Source organism: Anopheles arabiensis, chromosome 3 (assembly GCF_016920715.1).
Source record: "Anopheles arabiensis isolate DONGOLA chromosome 3, AaraD3, whole genome shotgun sequence".
Classification (NCBI taxonomy): domain Eukaryota; kingdom Metazoa; phylum Arthropoda; class Insecta; order Diptera; family Culicidae; genus Anopheles; species Anopheles arabiensis.
The window spans coordinates 79105584-79118014 of record NC_053518.1 but is presented as its reverse complement, the minus strand read 5'-3'; the positions used below and the strand labels follow the sequence as shown (position 1 = coordinate 79118014).

Here is a 12431-nt window from a genome sequence, read left to right as displayed (position 1 = left end):
GTTGTGAACGTTGGGAATTTTTAAGCACGGTATCAAACAATATGGGTTCTCTTGTTGCTCTGGTAAAGATTGTTCTCAAGTTCACTATTACTCCAGCGTAACAATGCGAATTTTAATCGATACCGTTTTATTTTCAGCTTGTGTTATCATTCGTGACATATTCTAGAGCGTATCAGATCGACATAACGGGTGCAGATGCCCGATCGTACCAATCCATCCAAAATAGTGAAAGTAAGTTCGGAGACAGATTCGTTTTGGAAACTACACGATTACTAATCAAATCACCTTCCTTGTCTTTCAGATCAATTTAAGTATGGCTACCAAGTAACGAACGTAAACGATCAGTTCCAGCACAAGCTGAAAAGTGCCGACAACGTAACGTACGGCTGTTACGGCTATACGCATCCCGCTGGCGAAGGTGTGCATCGTACTTTCTTCGTTGCCGATCAGTTCGGTTACCGTACCGTGCTTTCCGGTCAACCAACCACCATATACCCTGCCCCTGGAACGAGCCCTGTTTTACGGCAATGGCAAGAGCTTACGTTTCCAGCGGCTTGCTTTGAAAACGATAACGCAAAAGGAGCAGGAGCATCTCAAGCAGCAAACAATCCTAACGAAGACCGTGGACGCAGTGGTTTAGAGTTTGCTTCTTCCGATCTGCGACCCATTGTAGACTCGTCTGAACGTGGGCACAATGATATGAAGCTTGCTGCTACCGATCTGCGACCCATCGTAGACTCGTTTGGCCGTGGGCGCAGTGGTTTGGAGTTTGCTTCCACCGATCTGCGACCGATCGCCGTGCCGTATGATCATGATCAAAGTGATAACCAGTCTGCTGGTTCTGAGGTTGTTCCTGTAACAGAGTCGGCAAATCATGCGGAAAGCGCCAACAAATCTAACCAATGTTGGCGTCCTTTTGCTGGCGAGAATAGCAAGTCATTTATACAAAGTTTACAGTGTACGTCCAATGATGCGCGAAGTAATCAGGTGATAACTCTGTTCTATCCGTTCCGAGTTGCGTGCTCCGATATGGAAGCGTTTGAGAAGGAATTGAATTTACTAGTTACCAAATTTGATCGCCAATCGTAGACTATGCTCAAAACTTCTCCCTAGCTTTAAGTGTTTGTTAAGCTGTCTTTTACAAGATCCGCTGACAGGATCAATCGATTAGGTGATGAGATCGTTTATTCATTTGTGATTATTAGTTTAAGGGAAATAAAAGTTGTGTTTAAAACTAAATGATTGTCTTTGCTCTAGTACATCTAAAATAATCGAAGCAACGTTCAGAGTCTCGGAGTCCAAAAATAAATAGAATGCATTGCTCGTCACAACGGATCATTTTATAAGATGAGGTCCGGTTTAAGAATTAGATGAAATCATATCGTACGAAGAAGACCTAAAATATAAAAATAAATGATACAGTTTTAACACATTACACCCAACATGTTAAAAAATAACCCAAAAAGATATCATCCGATGGAAAAAAACTAAAATACGTTAAAAGTTGGGCATAACAGTCTCACCTATCACCGACGGGTGTTGTTAAAACTTTGAAAGCTTAAGCTTGGATGCTCATTCGCCTCTCCGGTGTACTCTCACTCTTTATGGGTTTTTAGGCGTGAGGCGTGAAGCGTCATCTTCATCACAGTGCTAATAGGCAGGAGGCATAACTCTTAACTTTTCACATTCCTCCTTATATTCACCGTGCGATAGGCTATTGCCCTGCATAGTACGCCCCGTAGTGAGTTCACGGTTAATCAAAGATGTTAATTTTTAGTGCGACATTCCAATAACGTTTGGTTTTGCCACCTCATAGGTTAGCTGATGGAATACATTATCCACCAAATATATACCTCTTTATGCAGCTGTTGAGTTGCCTATCCTATTAAGATAAAGAATTGCGGTATTCATTTTATACCAAATTTCTTCCATTTTTTTTTTCAGCGCGGTACCTTTTCTCATTGTTCGGCACGCTGCTATTGCATTCAGCAGAACAGCCGAACGGTCGACTTTTATTAATTTCCAACTACTTTTGAACTCCATTCCCGCTGACTTGTTAGGTAAATTGTGTAAGACACACTTTTGCCTCTATACCACCCTTCCCAGCCACGCCCTCGAACCGCCTGCCCCTTCGGTCTGTAACATTATTGGTTTCCCTTTCGAGACTATCCTAATCCTGATAGCATCGCCTCATCCGGTACAACGTGCAACCAATCGGTATAAATCTTCCATTTAAGCACTGTACACAGCAACCAATACTGGTTGGGGGAAAAGCCACCAGTGCAAGAATGGAGCGTCCGACCTTCGGACCAAACTTTTGCTGCCCTGGCAAACCGGCCAGGATGCCTTCGGATGGACAGAGCATCGAATTACTTATACCGCTTCACGGTGTTGCAGAAAAGAAAGCGGAGAAAGTTGCACCCCGCACCCTATCAACTGTACATCGTTAAGTAAGGAAAGGATCTCGGGCAATCGAACCGTTTCGAGGCACCTTCGGGGATAAAGCAGGGATACAGCTCGAAGCAATCGAAGACACACGGCAGCAAAGAGGGGAATTCAATGTGGCACTGTTTTTGCGAGACGGTAAAACTGAAGCTGCAACTGCAATCGATGAAAACTTTAGCCCGACGAACCGATGCAGCAGCAGATGGGGATGGGAGGCTTCTAGTTTGTGTAACGCCAGCGAGATTGCCCCGACCGACAGAGGTCGACCGACTCGAAACGAGTGACACAAAAGTTGATGTAATTGATTTCAAAATTTATCCAACCCAAAGGGGACGAAGCTACCATCAGCTCAAGTTTGCAGCAGAATGGAAGAAAGGAAGCTTCCGGCGCCTCTGTCTCACCGTCTCTCCCTCTGTCTTAAAGCCAGCTCGATAATGGATTTGTGGTTTCCAGATCAGATAGTTTCCTGGTTGCACACACACACACACGCACGCCACAACAGTGTTGTGTTGGAAAGGAGCGGGCAATGTTGCGTAATTGTTGCTGCCGCAAGGCCCCTGGACGTGCGGGAAGCAAAGTTTCACAGCCGAGATCGGTTTTCCTCAGCGATGGTGGTTCAATCGTTTTACAAGCTGTTGGTAGCGTGTCATGATAACTTGAGGTGGAGAAGATAACACGCAAACCAAAGCTGGTAACCGTAGAAGGTGGCGCGCGCGCTCGAGAGAGAGAGAGAGAAAGAGTTGGGCGGTAAGTTTGCGATGCAATTTCGTACCATTCATGGCACGGGATGGCACGAGTAATTTCATTAGGTGATGGGTAGGAAATGCTGCATCGCAGACTGACACACAAACACACAATGGCACTCGAGAGGAAGGTTAAGATCTTCGAGTGCGAAATGAAAGCACTGTGCAAAGTATTAATTTTAAACTGGTGCAAGCGTCATTGAGCCGGTGCTGCAATAACTTTTGCAAATGTTCAATTTTGCTCGGTATTGAGCGGATGATAATGCACTTATCGCGGCAATAAATTGACGTTTCCATCGGGATTATGATGCAATAAAGACACGAACCATATTAAACCATTATAATGTCTTGAAAGGATTGTCATTGAGGTGGAGTTATTACAGTTTACGGTAGCTCACCATAAGTTACACCCAGAAGCTACTGAACAGCAACAGTTTTGTTCAAAATCGCCTTAAAGTATGCAATGTGTGAGCCATATCTAGCTCCTTTAGCCCCATTCAGTAGACAGATTAGTGGTACAGCAACAAATCAATGTCAATATTATACAATTATTCTACCATACGATTCATTCATGCTTGAAGTGCCTAATGCCGAACTAAACAAATAACCAATATCTACGTTGTACTCGCCCATTGAATTGCGGCAAAACCGCAACGTCAAACACCTTAACCACAGTGCGACCGAATGCCGCCAAGCATCTCGCACGGTACCCGAACGGCCGTGCGACAAATGGTACCCCAGTGTGTTGTGGTGCCTTTCCTGCCCTGCCCTGCCCTTTCTACCCGGGGAGGCCTAATGATGTCAAATTTATTGTTCATCGTATTGTCGTTAATTATGGCCGCTACGGGGTTGGTTTTTCGATGGTAATACATATTCCGGCCCCGGGAACGACCTGCTGCTGGTAGGTGGTCCAGCGATAAACGAATGATTAGGGCGGTTTCAGCTGGCAGCGATATAAAATGGTAGCGCTGGCTAAAAATGGCACCACCGTGAAGGAAGGAGTGAAATGAACTGGAAGCAGGAAGGAAACTTTTTAGCCCACCAGCTACAAATAAACATCTCCGGAGAGGACGTTGCAGAGCGTAATGCGGTTGTTAAAGTAAGGCCATTAAAACACACCTGCTACACTGATAGAATGAGACATTGCAAAATGGCGCTATAATTTGATAGCAGCTAGAACGGATTGGTAAGGGGATTGTATTTTATTTAAAAAAATGATTATAATAAATAAAATGCTGTTGTGTTCAGCTTGGATCCAGTCTCCGGATTAGGATTAGGTCCTGTCTCAAATCTAATCTGTCCATGGTAACTATCTAGATCCGAATTAATCCCTGCACCAGAATTACCAAATAATAGAATACCTGTATCTAACATCAGTTATGTATCCGGCTAGGATCCAATATTCCTAGTCCGTGGTAGGTGCACTACCAGCTCCAGAACTAGAATAGGTGTGAGTTTAAGAACCAGATCAGTATTTTCACTGAAAATCAATCCCATAGTGTGTATTAGCCTTGGAAGAAGATACACTGGTGGACAATAAAATAGGAACAAAAAAATTTGTGTGTTTTTTTTGCGTGCACTAGGTGTGTCATCGCCAACAGTTCGAGGCGTACTGAATTTGCAATAGCCGAATTTCGCCTTTTATACTCTCATTTTTGGTGCGCTACTTATCTGAGTTTTGAGTGCCGGCAGCGTTTTGCGGCAGTATAAAAGGAGAGCCAAACCGTGTTGTGCTTCATTCTTCCATCAGTGGTCAAGGTGAAAGGTTGCTGTTTAAAAATTCCACAAAATCATCATGGGTCGCGGAAAGCACTGCACACCAGAGGAGCGAAAACACATTCAGGGGCTGTATCGTGAGAACGTGCCAATCAAGACAATCTGCAAGGCGTAGCGAGGCTACGGGTAAATCGACAGGTCGTCCGCGAAAAACAACGGCCGACGTTGACGCGCAGATTGTTGAGATGATCAGGGCGGATCCTTTCAAAACTTGCGCTCGTATCAAGCAGGAGCTTAGTTTGCAAGTTTCGGCGAAAACGGTGTCTCGCCGTTTACACGCTGCTGGGTTCTGTGCCCGGAGACCGCGGAAGGTTCGTAAGCTGCAGCCGCACCACGTAGAAGCGCACATTCGGTTTGTCGAAGAACATTTAACTGCATCCATCTTTTGGTGGAGCAAAATCATTTTTTCGGATGAGTCCAGAATCAATCTGGATGGTTCGGACGGCATTAAATACGTCTGGCGCTTTCCTAATCAGGCGTATCATCCGAAAAATACGATAAAAACCCGAAGTCACGGAGGCGGCCACGTAATGGTGTGGGGTTGCTTCTCCTGGCACGGCACGGGTCCTTTGTTCCGTATCAACGGGACACTGAACTCGGAAGGGTATAGAAAAATACTTAGTCGTAAGATGTTGCCATACGCCCGACAACAATTCGGAGACGAAGAGCATTACATCTTTCAGCATGATAACGACTCTAAGCACACATCGCGAACAGTTAAATGTTATTTGGCAAACCAGGATGTGCAAGTTCTACCGTGGCCTGCGTTGAGTCGCGATTAAAAATCTGTGGTCAACTCTCAAGCGTCAGCTTAAGAACCAGCCTGCACGTTCAGCCTATGATCTATGGACACGCTGCGAGGTTATGTGGGAACGCATACCCATGAGCGAATGCCGTAAGCTCATCGGCGATATGGCCAAACGCTGTCAGGAAGTGATAGCGAATAACGGTCACCACATTGACCGTTAGAATGTGTTTTCGCTCTGTGGAACACCGCAACACCTCCTCCCAACAACCACTTAAACAGTCTTTTTCAGGGCTACCAAATATTTCTGACAAGAACTATGTCTTTCGGTCACCGAAAAAAGTTCCTATTTTTATGTCCACCAGTGTATCTATTGAAGGTCTTTTGCGGTATTACTTATAGGATCGAATCATTAGCAAGATCAAATCGAGATCAGTTGACACACAGTAGGACCAGCATCAATATCTAAACCAATAGATTTGCCTCCATAGCTCCATATATTAGGATCATTATGTGTTTCTGGCAGGCCTACGACCAATTTGGTAACAGTTGTTGGATCGTGGTGAGTGCTTGATAACATAAGTAATGTATAAAATCCTCCTATTCCAGCACAAACTTTGTACTGTCACCGTAAACACTAAATGAACACCTCCAAATCGTTTGTATCATTCACACAAATTCATTAGCGCACACCTTTGTATGCTATATCTACACTGCATTAATGAGTTTCGGAAAATTCGGATTTAACCCAAACCGTGGTGAGATAGGTTTTTATATCATTTCTTTGGGGATTATCATCCACGTACACAACGGCCAAGTTCAGTTTTGGGTAGCTCCCGTTGCGACTACATTAGAGTGAGAAGGACACCGGGGTAAAAACGGGTCTTTCGATTCGATCTCACGATGTCACCTGATATGCACCTTGGGAGCAATAATTCAGTCAAAAAACCAGCATGCATCACACGGTGGGAATCGTTTTTCAACCACAACCACCACGAACACACAATCACCTCCGGTTGAGGTTGCAGCCATATGGTTCGGTACACTCCCTGAGGATCATGATTTCCACGGTCTCGTGCTAGCGAGAAGTAGCGAAATGACACGAACTCGATACGCTTCGAGTCGTTTCAATTTTCTCCTCAATCGAACCAATGCCCGCTATTTGCGATGCTCTCGTCAGCGTGCTCTGTGGGGCGGTGATTTTAGCGTCAAAGAAACACGCGAAACACAAAAAAGTATCATAAAGTGCCGCGGTTTCAAATGCAGCGGAGAAGAGTGATGAAAAAGGATAAAATCTACGGTAAAGTTTTTACACGTGCTACATCAAAACCAAGCGAAAGAAACGCCATTCCTCCTCGGCAGAAAGATATGTTCATTCGCACAAAAGATAAACTTTGCACGCACGCTTCGCGACATTCGCCCACCTGGCTTTCTGGCTGCAGGATAACAATTGAGCTCTCACGTAACCCGGCGAGAGACAGGCGCTGACGCTTTTTAAAACAACATCTCTCTTCGAGCGTACACAAGACACGAATAAAAACTTTCCTCAACATTTTTGTTTGCTTCGCTACTAAATGTTCCCATCAAAATTGACATACGCAACCCCTTTTTGACGTACATTGTCAAACTGTGCAGCGAAGTTAATCAGCATCAGTGTGCTGAAAGTTGTTCGTACACACGAACTAACTTTTAATGCGAAAAAAAATCTTGCATGCTAACGTTCTTCAGGGAAAACGTTTCGCTTACATTTCTTCACTCTAACGTTTTCTTTTCCGCACTGAACGTTTGTGTTCCGTTGCACACTCAAACGCTTCCACGTAGGCACGCACGGATGCCCTATCACAGCACTGGAAGTGTTTGTCGACTGCTGTGTGCGAAAGATAAACATTCGCTGCATCGTTTCCCAATCAGAATGGGATCACAAAACAGCCAAAATGGTTTGCCAAAATGTGTCTTCTCTGTTTCATGGCAGACCGATCATGAACATGTGTGCTGTTACGAGGAATCGGGTGCGTTTCCATTCGTTTGCAATGCATTCCAACAGGCTTTTAGTCGGCACAATAATGCTAGCTGGAAATCGGCTTACCTGGGGGCTACTCTTCTCGCATAGCATAACAATTTCACCAATTAGACCCTTTCTCTTAGTTTTCAATTGCTCATTATCCATGGCAGCGGTTGAAAGGCTCAGTGCACACCTGACAGGCAGCAGAAATCCGACCATGAATTGCAATTGCGTTTGTGCACTTGGGCGTCGCTCTTTGTTTAGATGTTCCAGTCGCAATAGCATTTGAATGGAGGAGAAGAGTACCACTTCACCCTGTGATATCATTAGCACATTTTCTTTTATATGAATTCTGTACTACGCATCAGGATTGGTCTTTTTGTGTTATGAAAAATAGCTATTAATTTTAATTACCCTTTCGGTTTGGAAAATAAGCTTACTCGCAGCTGCTTTTCAGTTATTATTTAACTGCATTCCGGTGTTCTTGTACTTGCAGCAAAACTGAGCTATTTTTTATGTGAAACAACACTAGAAATGTAAAAAGAATGACAATAATATGATACACTAGAAATGTCATTGAAACTAGCTATTGCTAGGCTTTAATTTGGTAAAGGGAATGAACAATCAAAAGCTAAAATGTTGATTTAAACATAAAAATCACTCTCTAAAAGTCATCAAAGTTTTATATTATAAAAAAATGTTAAGCAACTCGATAAACAAGTTGTCCTCACGCATGCTTGAATTTGACTGTGAATAATTTGGTAATCGTCGCGAAGATTTCGTCTGCCATTTAGTTAAATTGATAAAAGTGAAATAATTTCATCGAGTCTAGTCAAAAATTGATTTTGTACATATCATTTGGTGCATTTGCCAGTAGCCTCAGTGTTGATTTGTTTCAACAGGCTCCTTCTTTCTCCGCAGTTAATAAAACCCTCTTTTATTTTCTGTAAATAAAAACAGTTTTTAAGATGTCTTGATGTTAAATTGTATTTGCAGACTTTAAAAAACACTCACATGTCTCCATGTTTAGCAAAAGAGTTGCAAAGGGTCATAGCCCCACCACAATTAGTATATTTCGGTAAACACTGGAGCTGCATGATCGTGTCGTTGATATCTATTAACACACAAAGTATTATCATTCGTATGTAATTTATTAGTAGTATCATTCGTATGTAACACAAGAACCAACAATAACTTGATTTTATTGTAGTTCCATGTCAAAAACTTGTTCTAACAGTGCAGCAAATAAAACATCAAATTGGATTTAATAAAACGCTTTCTCCTTCTATCTTTTATACCATTAAGTGTTAAAATAATCCACACATTTTGATATCATTTTACAATACCAAACGTACCTATGCATCCTTTTTAGTCTTTTATTCCATTCTGGAAGCCATCGTTTTGCCCTACCCCTCGGGCTCTTCTCCAATGGAGCAAATTGCACATGCCATTTCAACCTTCCATCCACCATCACAATATTACCCCCGTTATCTGCCCACAAAATATCAATATTGACAAGCCCATAATCGGGTGCGTGCATTTATGACACGCACCACGTTCGGTCTGCCTGCAAACATAAGGCCACCCGCGCGCCACTATCTGGCAACTCATCCCAACAACGGTATCAAATAATGATTATCATTTACTTATCTTCAGTACCCGTACGTCCCCGTTGAAACGACCCGGGATTTTTGTTTTTTAATCGTGCAGATTATTATCCACAGCTTCTTGTCACAGATTCTTTTATCTGTGTCCTTCGCCGGCGATCGTAAAAAATGGGGTTGCCCGACAAAGATAAGACAAAGAGATGGACCGTATTTTCAAGCACCCGTAACGAACCGAGGCAATTAAAAATGTGTCAATAAAATTTCGATCCCGCTCCTACGAACTGTTAACATTGACTTTGAACTTCTGGGTGGATATTTCGCGTTGCGGCTTCTGCGCAAGCACCTTCCCCACAGGCGATCACGGGCATTCTTCCACTTCCGGCCAATGACTTCCCGCGCTATTGCTGTGTTTGTGTTCCTGCGTGGGGGTGGATACATTTTTGCACTAACCTTCTACTTCTGTATGTCACGAGCGAACTGAACCATTCTGCCAAAAACCTTCACGTACGCCTACATGCTGATAACACCGGCAGTCACAGCGGCGCACCGACTTTGTAGCATTTGGCAGTGGCAGGTCGGTAACTTTATGTGCACAAACTTTATGTGCCTCCGCTTCGCTTCCTTCCTTTCCATCGATCGACTATAAAAACCCTCCCCAGATGTGGTAATGCAGTTTGTTGGTGTACCAGGAATGACTTAATTACCGCGCATTACACGAGCTTTCTTGTGCCAACGCTTTTGGGAAGAGGAGTGAGGGCGCCCCCTTTTTACCCATTCAAGCGGGCTTTTAATGTACGTTTGCAAACAGCCCGACCTGTTGATTGTGCAGATATTGAACGTTCATCAATTGCCGTTTTTGGGGTCGCCAGGCCGGCAAGGATAGCTGCAGCCATTGTAGCCACCTTCTTCACTAATTACTATCATTAAACAATGCGCACCGAGTTTAAGGTCTTCCTGGAAAGGGCAAATGGTTCAACGTGCTATGTTTCCGGCAGTTGTTTCATATTCTCTTGTCCGTTCTTGATATCTAGATGGCCCAATGCCGCACACTCCAGCACTAGCCAATGGAACAACCTTCAATTTTAAACGATGCCGCAATTCACCTAATTTTCAAGCCCGCATCGTCCAAAATTTCATTTTCATTTGGATCCAACCGGACCAAATTGGTTCACCGACTAAAGAAGGTCATCTAAATTCCAAACCAAGGCCCGTACTTCCTGCGATACCTATTAGCACACGAAACCGTTCCAATTTGCATTCGATTGCAGAGCGAGAGAGCATCGGTATTGGATGTGGTGCAGTTTCACTGGATGGAGCGTTTGCTACTATTTCGATTGCTGGTCGATGGACGGTCCGAAGAAATGACTGGCTTTAATGAGTTACATGTAGAGTAACAACAGCGTTGAATGTTTAATGAAAGATATTAATATTCCTTAATTAATATTACTCCATAATCTATGTTTAATAATTTAAATTAGTGTTGGGTAAATCTGATTCAGAATCATTATTCTGTATAAATCTTTGAAATTATTTAATGCAATAGCAAAGATTCATGAATCTCGATTTCGAAGATTCGTGAATCTCGAATACAAAGATTCAGGAATCTCCAAAGATTCATAAACCTCGGAAGATTCATGAATCTCTAAAGACTCACAAATCTCGAAAGATTAATATGTCTCGAAAGATTTGCAAATCTCGGTTGAGGTTGAGCTTTTTATTAATTTTCTTCTTGGCGTAACAACCTACGTGATCATGCCAGCCTATAAAGGATTTCAAAACTTCTTGGCAAGTACCAAGCAGCCGGATAGTTTGTTTTGCTACGGGGAGAAGGTCCATGCGAGGCTGGAACCCACAACGCGCATGTTGTTAGGTGAGATTGCGCCAACTGAATATTTTGAAAACTATACATTTCTAAAGAATCATTCATCTCTGGAAAGATAATTTATTTAACCTTTGAAGATTCACTTATCTTTAGAGATTTTTGAGTCATTGGAGATATATGAATATTTTCAGATTCATGAGTGCGTGGAGATTCATCAATCTTTGAAGAGTCGATTCGAGATTCGAATCACTCATCACTTAACATTCATATGAATGAATCACAACGAAAGATTTATGAAACCCAACACTAATCTATATTTAAATATACTTAATATCATCGCTTTCCAACCTCTTTAGGTTCGCGGACCACTTGGCTTTAAAAATACATTTGCCGCGGCCCACATCGATTGAGGGCATGCATTTTGTAGACTTAGTTGAACGTTTTTGATCAAAAATTTGTTTTTATTTTATTCTAGACATACCTGTTTCATACTTAATCTTGATTGTGAGAAAAAAAATTGCACGATGTACATTGTAATTAGCTTTTCTTATTCAAAAATAAATTCTTTCGCGGACCACATCTGTTAACGCCACGGACCTCAAGTGGTCCGCGGACCACAGGTTGGAGACCACTACTTTATATCACCGAAAATTAAGGATTTTTTTATTGCTATTGCTATGTTCATGCTTTATTATTTTGTAATAATACAACACTATAAATGCAACACTATGAAACTGATTATAACATACTAACAAAAATTACATTACTATATCCAATATTAAATTAAGCTTAAGCTTTCCTGGTAGGTTAGCTTGCTTGTCCGCATACGTTGAAGATATATTTTGAATTTAATGAACAAATTAACTAAAATGACCAAACATCTGTCAACTACAATCTCATAAACAAAATTGATTACCACCATAATGGTATTATTGGTTAGTATTATATTATTTTTTGAATAATCACCATACAAAAGATTAATATTTTAGTGTACATTTTCTGAAGAATCCTTTATCCGTTATTTTTACTAAACATTAAAAGTACAGTATGAAACAAAAACAATAAACTCTGCTTTTCACTATCCCTTACATGAATCTGGAAATAGGTGTTACAATAACTGTAACCAGTATATCAATTCATCTGCTGATTTAAAAAAAAACAGAATAAGTTAAACAACTTGTTCCACCAAATTGTTTTTCCCTTCAAAAGTACCCCCTAGCCTAGTCTGTCAGCTGCCGCCCTGTCCTTAACCCAATTTTTATGTAGCCCCAAGCCGCACACATTAGAGCCA

General features: G+C 42.2%; 1 protein-coding gene across 1 annotated transcript; it reads left to right on the top strand.

The window, feature by feature from the left end:
- On the top strand, positions 1-1239 carry LOC120903656. Its single transcript, XM_040313217.1, has 3 exons — positions 1-62; positions 138-231; positions 302-1239. Exons 1-3 carry the CDS (start codon positions 42-44, stop codon positions 1087-1089), a joined length of 903 nt encoding a protein of 300 aa, XP_040169151.1. The 5' UTR covers positions 1-41; the 3' UTR covers positions 1090-1239.
- The last annotated feature ends 11192 nt before the right edge of the window (positions 1240-12431 follow it).

Coding starts and splice junctions, on each gene's coding strand:
- LOC120903656 (XM_040313217.1), top strand. CDS start 42: ATGGGTTCTCTTGTTGCTCTG. Junction 63..137: donor TGGGTTCTCTTGTTGCTCTG/GTAAAGATTGTT, acceptor TTTTATTTTCAG/CTTGTGTTATCATTCGTGAC. Junction 232..301: donor ATCCATCCAAAATAGTGAAA/GTAAGTTCGGAG, acceptor CTTGTCTTTCAG/ATCAATTTAAGTATGGCTAC.